Genomic DNA, 9,001 nt, shown 5'->3' on the forward strand with positions numbered 1-9,001 from the left:
TGTCCCATGGTCACCACTGACTCTCTGAGGCCACCCTCCTCTAGTGGAGACCTGGGGGTGTGGGGACCTGTCTTGCCCTGCCCGCTGAGGTCTGGCCGTTCCGGGGGTTTGACCCACCTCTGCAGCACCGCTGCCCGCCACTCCAGCCCAAACGCTGTCTCACCCGCCCCTTCGTATGCTACCATCTCCCCTCGGAGTGTTTGCTCTCTTCTTCCCTGGCTCAAATCCTACCTGCTTTCAAGACCTAATTAAAGCATCACTTCCTGCAGGGTCTTCCCTGGTACCCACTCCCCTCCTCTCCTCTGCCAACTGCCCTCTCCTCTCCGGCCCAGCAGTGAGAGAAAGGGAATCCACCTGAGAGCAGGAAGAGCCACTCCGCACAGCACTGCTGGGACTCAGGCCCCTGGAGGGAAGCAGGGGTCCCCAGGGCCGCAAAGCCAGACTCGGAAGCCAGGGCTCTGAGTTCCCGCTCCCTGAGAGCAGACCTCGCCTTTCTCACACACTGGGCTCTGCCCGTACCTGGCGGCTGAGTGGCCAGGAAAGGGACCGATGGCCGCTGCCCACACCGCACCCCACCCTGCCGGGTCTTGCGCACCAGCAAGCCCTGTGAACCGGCTTCCCTGTGTCGCCTCACAGGTTGAGGGAAGGAGCCAACCGGGAGATCCTGGGCATCATTGTTTCCTACAAAGTGAAGGTGAAGCTGGTGGTGTCTCGGGGCGGGTAAGTGCTCCAGCCCAGCCCAGACCCAGACCCCGAAGTGCAGCGGGGAGGTCCCTGATGGCCACACCGGCTGCCGCATTCTGCCTGTTTGCTGGACCTTTTAGCTGCATCTTGTTCCTTCTCTTTCTCCTCCTCCACCCCTTTCCCTCTTCTACTTCAGAGGCCTTCGGCCCCTCTCTTGCCCCTCCCCTCTTTCTCTCCTCCCCCCTTCTCTTCTTCCTCTTTTTCCTCCTCCTCTTCCCCATCGCTAGTCTGGGCACATGGGAGGTGGGGTAAGCTTCCTCAGAGTCTGTGCTGTGGGGTCTACAAGGGGTGCCGTGTCCATCATCACATCTCAGGGCACAGCACCCACCCCGACTCATGCCCAGGCTGATCTGCTGGGGAAATGGCTCAAGGAGCTCAGAATTCCAGAGTTGGATTGGGGATGTTCCGACTCTCCCATTTTACAGATGGGGAAACAGAGGCCCAGACAATTCCCCACACATTTCCTGAAATCTCCTCCCTTAATCTCAGGTCACGGGCTGGGTGCTGGGGTCATGGCAGTAGACCAAACGTATTCCCTGACCTGGAGCATAGTCTGGTGGAAGCTCAGAAAGAATTCCCACTTTTCTCCATATGTTGGGCCTACATGTTGCTATAAACCTAGAATTAGGATTTCTAATTTGTCAGAGGGATTTTTTTTAATTCATAAATTTCTATGAAAAGATTGGAAAGCTAATAGCATTAGACATCAAGTCTCCTTTATTTTTAGAATAATGCCTCGTGCAGGTGACAGTGTGTAATACGGACCATATATTATAGGACATCTCAGAATCACAAATCTCAAATCCCGTGTCCTGTGACTCTTGCAGGACCCACAGTCTGCCTCAGGCTCCTTCTTGAGGAACCCTTGGGGAATCCTAAAGTGCTTCCTTCTGCCATTGGATAGTCCCAGCCTCCCCAGGGCAGGCAGCACAGGGCTTAACTTTTATGTCTCCTTTACAGATAATGACCCTGGGGCTCCCCTCGCAGGGAGTTTGGTTTAGCCAGGCCTGGGTTTCAGTTCCCCATGCAGGGCTCACATCTCTGTATGTCCCTGAATGAGCAGTTACAACTGGGGTGGGTAGAGTGTGTCCCAGGATCTAATCTACCCCAAAGGGGAACAGAGGTGGTAAATGAATGTGCTTTCTGTTTTCTTCCTCTCTGAACTCTCTCCTGACCACTTCTCCCGCCTCCTCTGACCCACCCAGCCTGCTGGGAGATCTTGCATCCAGGTAAAGTCCCTTCCTTTGACCCGATCAACTCACCTTCCTGGAGGGCCCAGAGACCATTGTCCTGATTGTTCAGAATCACGGGCACTAGGTTGGAAGGAATCTTAGCAGTCCCTTTTGATTGCCAGGCTCAGGCCTGTGCCGGGACTAGGACCCTCTCCAGAGGGACTGGGGAGGTGCAGTTTCTCCTTTCAAACCCATCCCTGCTCTTCCATCCTACCCAAGTGACAAGGACCTTTGCAGACAGCAAAGTTGGCTCCATTTACCTGGGGAGTGGCCCCCAATCAGTCTGTTTTACAGGATGTTTTGGAGAAATGCAGGCTTTGTGGCTTTCAAACTTCTACACTAATGAGAACTAACTGCTGGCTGAGTGTTGTTAAGGAGAGGTCCTGAGATCTGCCTTTGTAGACAAGGCTTCTTGGAGCCAACTGGATCCACGTGCATTCCAAAAATACGTGTGTCCCAAACGCAGTGCTTTTGCTTCCTCCTGTCACAAGGTGCCACTATTGCTCATCCCAAGAAAACTTAGTCCATTTGGCGAGGTGAAATTCAATTCAGTGTAATTCAGTAAGAATTTCCTGAACCCATACTTGAGCCCAGCCTTGTGAGGGAGACTGAGGTCTCAGAGAGGAATCAGATACACCCCCTGCCCTTGATTGCTCATAGCCTGGTGGAAGGTTAAGGTCCAGAATCTTCCATCTGTATTCTGGATGGCTTTAGTGAAGGTTGGCAGTCTTAGTCTTCCACCAGCTTCCATTTTGATAGCTCACTTTTCCAAGTGAACCTGGAGAAGCAATCCCCTTTGGAAGCAAAAAGCAAAAAAAAAAAAAAAAAAAAAAGCCAAATTGTTTCAATAGCCTTATGAAACCCCCATGTTCCTATTGAGGGGAAGTAATAATTCTAGCAGGCACAAGCTTCACAGTTTAACCAAGCCTTTTACCTACATCACCTCCTGGAAGTGGCTCTAGAAGGTAGGTACAGTTAGCTCCGTTTTCCAGATGAGCTCAGTGAGACTTAAAGATGTGAAGTGCTCCTCAGTGAGTGGTGGGGCTGGCGGAACAGCCCTTTCTGGTTGCGTAGTTTATACCCCTGACCTCTCCATCCCCTGCCCCATCCTCCTCTCAACTGGCCCCTGGCAGCAAAGTCAATAAGATGATGTGCCTTTAGGCGTTCACAGTTGACAGGGCCTTGTAGGGTGATACCACCTAAGTGGAGTGGAGGAGCTTTCAGGGCTGCGTTTGTCTGGAGTGGAGAAAGAGGGTGGGTGGAATCACCTTCTCAATTCTGAGATGTTATCACACAGGGTTAAGGGTGTGAATTAGGGAGTCAGAATCCTCAGTCTGTAACTTTTTTTTTTTTAATTTCTTTATTTAATTAATTAAATTTTTGGCTGCGTTGGGTCTTTGTTGCTGCGCGCGGGCTTTTCTCTAGTTGCGGCAAGCTCGGGCCACTCTTTGTTGCGGTGCGCGGGCTTCTCATTGGGTGGCTTCTCTTGTTGCGGAGCACGGGCTCTAGGCGCGCGGGCTTCAGTAGTTGTGGCACACGGGCTCAGTAGTTGTGGCACACGGGCTCAGTAGTTGTGGCTCACGGGCTCTAGAGCACAGGCTCAGTAGTGGTGGCGCATGGGCTTAGTTGCTCTGCGGCACGTGGGATCTTCCCAGACCAGGGCTTGAACCGTGTCCCCTGCATTGGCAGGTGGATTCTTAACCAATGTGCCACCAGGGAAGCCCTGTCACTTTCTTTTAATAGCCGTACGGCCTTGGATAAGCTGCGTTTTCTCCTTGGTCTCAATTTCCCAGCCTGTACATCGGGTTGTTGTGAAGGTTAAATGAGTGACTCTAGACCACTCCTTGGCGGAATGCCCTGGCGGTCCAGTGGTTAGGACTCTGCGCTTCCACTGCAGGGAGCACAGGTTCGATCCCTGGTCAAGGAACTAAGATCCCGCAAGCTGAGCAGCAAGGCCGAAAAAAACTCTGTGCCTCCTTGGCACAGAGTCAGTACCATGTGAGTGTCTGCTCTTGTTATTATTCTGTCCATCAGGGCTAAGGGGAGAGAAGGCCCAGTCAGAAGCATTAGCCAGTAGCAGCACCGCTCCCATCCTTCCGTCCCCACACGGCTTCAAGGCTCTGTGCACCATGTAGACAGTGCTGGAGCCTGGGTCCCATCTAGCTTGAATTTGATTAAGCCAACCTCAGCAGTGCATCGTCTAGATTGCAGGGGGCTAGGGCCACCTGAGCACTTTCACAGGAGCCCCCTGGAGATATTGGGAGATAGGACAGAGTGAGGGTGGGAGGAGTTCCAACCAGGAAGTTGGGAAGGGCAGTGTCAGGGGAGGCTGGGCTGGCTGTGGCCATTTGAGGCCAGCAGGGACTCAGGGCACCTTTGGAGCCACTCAGTGAGCAAGATGCACACTCACTGCCCTGGTCAATCCTTTTCCCACCCCTATGCCTCCTCCCAGCTCGTGGGAATCCAGGGATCCTTCTCAGGAAAGGGGAAGTTTCCATGTTTTTTGGAGCCGGGAGAAGAAGTCTCCCAGTTCAACTCCCAGATAGACTGATGCTCAGGGAGTGCTGGAACTGGGTCTTGGGGCCAGATTTCCTGCCTCTTGGCCCAGAGCTACCATAAAACCCTCCCCAATGCTCAAAGTGACAGGGCATTGAGACTCACAGCCTGGGACTGGATTCAAGGCTCAACTGGTCTGGGTCTGTTTCAGTGACGTGGCTGTGGAGCTGCCCTTCACCCTAATGCACCCCAAGCCCAAAGAGGAACCCCCGCATCGGGAAGGTGAGCAGAATCTGTGGGTCACTGGGATGGGGTTTCCCTATCACCCCACCTACCTCTGGGTCAGCCTTCAGCCCAGGGTCACCCCTCTTCCCCAGCTCACAGGATCTTTTGTGAGGCCCACCCATGCTCCTATTTGCATCTGACTCCTCAGGAGACAGAGAGGTCTGGCTCTGTTCTCTCTGGGCTGGGGGTGGTGGTGGGAGCGGCACGGGCCATGCTTGGAGCCCTTGTCTGGCATCCAGGCATAGCGGAAGGGGCTGCATGGATAAGATGATCCCTGGACACTCCACCCCCATAATTTTTCCATGTGATACCGGATTGGTCATATTTCATTAAACCTAAGACTGTTTCAGTTGAAAGAAACATTGTAGTAGGTACCACAAAGAAAGAAGAGTGTTCCCACAATTAAACTTTGAAATGCCATTGATTGTAAACATACCCCAAGTTCAGAGATGTGAAAATGTGAATAAATGGTTGTATTAGAGTTAGTGACAGTCATGCATGCAACAAATGAATCTAAGTCGTGTTGGAGACATGCCAAAAGAAGCAGGGTCCAGAGATTTTTCTGTTCCCCTGGGCCTGCTGTGGGCCTCCCTGGCCCTCCCTGGACCCTCCTCCCTGCATTTAAGGTGATTCGAGGTGTTTCCAAGACCAAGGACCAGCTCCCCCTTCTCCACTCCCCTCCCTTCTTTCCCTCCCCATCTTAGCTTAGTTGTCCCGGGGTGGGGACCTGTGCCCACCTGCCCGCTTGCCCACTCACCAATAACCCATGGGCGCTCGTCTGCCCTGTGTTTAGTTCCAGAGAATGAGGCTCCAGTGGATACCAATCTCATAGAACTTGACACCACGTAAGCCGAACCCTGCCTGCAGACATATTGGGGGGGGGGGGGGCGGGGCGGGCCTTGGGAGGTGGGTGGGGCTACCTGTTTATTTGCATTTATGCTAATTAACCCCCTGAGGAGCAGCTGGTCTAACCCGTCTGCTGAGAGCCGCCTCTGCTCGCCTCTTCAGCAACCCGCTTGCCTGCATGTGACTTGAAGGACCCTCGGTGCCTGTTCCTCTTCCTCCTGCCTTGGTGGGGTCTGTCTTCCTCCCTCGTCCTTGCACGTCCGTCAGTCCGTCAGTCCGTTCGTCCATCCACAGCACCTGCTCGGCTGTCACAGGGCTGGTTTGTGGCCCTGAGCTGGGGCTCTCTTGCCTGGCCTTCTCCCAACCAGTGGAATCAGGCCTTAGGGTGGGGAAGTTTCTGGGGATCTTGTTGCTTCTGACTCCCAAGAGGACCAATGTGGATCCCCCTGCGGTCGAAGGCTGTCGTGTCACCGGACAGTGGCCAGAGGGGGAGGACCTGGGCGAACATCACGGACCACCTCCAGGGCCAAGCAGCTTTCTCACTCCAGCTCCAAATCCACACTTCCTTTGTCCCCCAGGAGATATTTGGGATATGGGGTTTTAAGTCACCCCATGAGGACACCCCATGCAGCTGGCTGAATTCTATGGGGCTGGGGCCTTGGGTGGGCCTATGTGGACATGTTTTATAGTAGAAGGGAACTTGCTGTCCTTAGAAGCAGCCCTTAGCCCTGAAACCCCCTCAGACACCCTCTTTTCCCACCCACATTTTCTCTGCCCCCCTATTTAGATTGGCCTACCCCCCTCCCTGCCCCCCACAGACACTGTCTTATCCAAGGTCCCTCAGTGTAGAATGTGAGCTCACACTTCCCTGGAGAAAAGGGGTTTTCTCTTCCAAGCCAAGCCCACCACTTCCTGTGCAGAAAACAGGAATGCTTTCTTTGGGTGGTTGAATGGGGTTTCTTGGGCCTGTTCTTGGGGGATTCAGAATATGCTGTGAGACTACTGGTGGCCTGGCCTCTTTGTGGGAATAAGTTCCTCCTCTGGCCCTAACCCAGCCACACTGACCCCCCCCTCCCCCAATTTTATGTGTCCCTTGACCCCAACTCCTCAAGAACCAGGTCAATTTCCAGCCCTTAGGCAAACTCATGCCTCCCTCTGGTATTTCCACAACTGGCTGGTCCCACTGTCATTGATGGGCATCCAGATGTGCCAGCCTGGCAGGCCTTTCTATCCGAGGCCAGTCCCAGAGGCCAGCCTCTGGGTCCCACCGGGCTGTGCAGGCTCTCCAACCCCTGGATAAGCCTGCTCTCCCTGCCCTGCAAACACACCCGTTTTCCTTGTCTTTCCCACCAGCGATGACGACATTGTGTTTGAGGACTTTGCTCGCCAGAGACTGAAAGGCATGAAGGATGACAAAGAGGAAGAGGAGGATGGTACCGGCTCTCCACAGCTCAACGACAGATAGACTGGGGCCGGCCCTCCCTCCGGGCAGCTCCAGGTCCACTCTCATGCACTAGGATGCTTGTTTGTCTTCTTCCTGCCCTGGTTCCCCCTCCCCTTTGTTCTTCCAGCTTCTACCGGGGGCCCCAGTGGTCTTTCAGGTCACGGTGGTGAACCTCTGGCCTCAGGATTGGCCCCGTCACCATGCCGACAGGGCCACGTGCACCACCTTCACCACTCTCGCTGCAGTCACCTCTCCATCCCCCCCTCTTTTCCTGTTGACCCCCAGAAAGGCCAACATGGCTCTGGTCTTGGAATTTGACTTGGGATGGGAGCAGAAAGGGGAAGATGGGGCACAAGGGCTTGGAGGGGTGGGGAAGGGGGCTCAAGACACGTGAGAGGATGTCCACTGTCCCTGGTGATTAACACAGTTTTGGCAGCTACAACATGACCGAATCGAAGGCCAACCTCTGGCTGGGAGGGGCAGACCGGTGGATAGATTCTCCATGCAGTTCTTTTCGCAGTTTGGACCCACCGAACACCTCTCCCCTTCCTCCCCCATCCCCCCCATGCCCCTCTGTGACTGACAGTGACATTAGTGAAGGTTTGTGGACCCCAGGAATGGAGCAAAGTAGCTGGACTGACTTTCTTACCAGCAGTTACCTAGTCTAAGGCAAGTTGTGTGAAGTAGCCCAAGCCTATTTCAGTATCATCAGGATGTAATATCTTAACTGCCTTGTATCTTGTGTGTGTGTCCTATCTACAAATATGCACAGAGAAAGAGAGAGAGAAGGGAGGGGTCTTCAGAAAGCACCAAGGTCCTGAGGAGGTTTCCTGAAGGGTGACTCTGAGAGATGGGGGCGGGGTGGGAAGATGAGAGTCTGCCCAGCTCCCTTCCTTTGTAGACCTAAGAGGGATCAGTGATCCCATGGGAAGTGAGGGCCACTGGTGTCCTCCTGCCCTGCAGTTCTCCAGGGCCGGGCTGGGCTGCCCCTGCAGGCTAGGAGAGAGCACCTGAGGTCACTGTGCCCACAGTCAAAGAGGATCCTTCCCCAGAAGGTGGCAGGGTCCATCAGGATGCCCTCAGCTAAAAGGAAGGGGGGGACTCCTTTGTTTCCTTGGGGAGTTGATGGACCCCCCCCCCAGTAGTTCCCAGTGTCATGGGTACCCAGTACCCATTGGCTAGTGTTGGTGTGATTGGGACATGGGGCATTTCCAGGGCAACAGGGCAGGCAGACAATGAGGCAGAAAGTGTTAAAAGGTATCTGTTTTTGTCTGACCTTTGCTGCTCACTTACTGTGTGACCTTGGGCAAGTTCCTTTCCATCTCTGGGCCTCAGTTCTTCACCTAGAAAACCAAGGGGTTTGACCAGATGATCACAAAGGGCCCTCCCAGCTCTGCCTCCAAGAATTTGTGAACATTAGAGCTTCTGGTCTGGTGGGTGGAGCCAGAGCCACTGACTCTGATCTGTCTGCCACCAGCGAGGATTCATTGGACCCCAGAGGTGGCAGGGCCATGGAGAGCACCTAGCATCAGCACCCCACACCCACTCCAGGCCTGAGAAAGGCCCTTCTTGGGCTCCTGAGGGGTTGCGTGATGTCAAGCTGTGGCCATAGCTAGCATGAACTGCTTGGCCCTAGGGCCCGAGTGTTACAGAAGGACAGAGCTTGTATTTGCTGAGGTGGATGGGGGAAGAGCTTGTGATAAGCCCTCCAGTACTTCACACCCCCTTTGAATGTCCTGAAGTTTACCTTATACCCAAGCAAATATATTGACTAGCAGGGCAAGGGGATCTCTTGCTCCTTTCTATCCCTGTCCCATACTTGTGAAAAGGGAGACGGCAAAATTTTATTGTACAAGTTGCATCTCAACCCTTTTCAGTCCAGCCCCTCCTGGGGGTGGACTGAGCAACCATTTTCCATGGTGAAATGACCCAGTTCACATGCCTGGCACTGTAC

At 54.0% G+C, this 9,001-nt stretch overlaps 1 protein-coding gene across 5 annotated transcripts in view; it reads left to right on the forward strand.

The window, feature by feature from the left end:
- The window catches only part of ARRB1 (arrestin beta 1), a 74,019-nt gene extending 66,245 nt beyond the window's left edge, over positions 1 to 7,774 (forward strand). For 4 of the 5 annotated variants that reach the window (XM_059930795.1, XM_059930791.1, XM_059930796.1 and 1 more), the window contains exons 12-16: positions 637 to 720; positions 1,950 to 1,973; positions 4,684 to 4,754; positions 5,551 to 5,602; positions 6,957 to 7,774. In XM_059930795.1, the coding sequence (XP_059786778.1) occupies positions 637 to 720; positions 1,950 to 1,973; positions 4,684 to 4,754; positions 5,551 to 5,602; positions 6,957 to 7,068 (343 nt within the window). In that variant the 3' untranslated portion in view covers positions 7,069 to 7,774. The remainder of the gene's footprint in view (positions 1 to 636; positions 721 to 1,949; positions 1,974 to 4,683; positions 4,755 to 5,550; positions 5,603 to 6,956) is intronic. The other variant, XM_059930793.1, reaches the window with a different exon arrangement.
- The last annotated feature ends 1,227 nt before the right edge of the window (positions 7,775 to 9,001 follow it).

This window comes from Balaenoptera ricei, chromosome 8 (assembly GCF_028023285.1).
Source record: "Balaenoptera ricei isolate mBalRic1 chromosome 8, mBalRic1.hap2, whole genome shotgun sequence".
In the NCBI taxonomy this organism is placed as follows: Eukaryota; Metazoa; Chordata; class Mammalia; order Artiodactyla; family Balaenopteridae; genus Balaenoptera; species Balaenoptera ricei.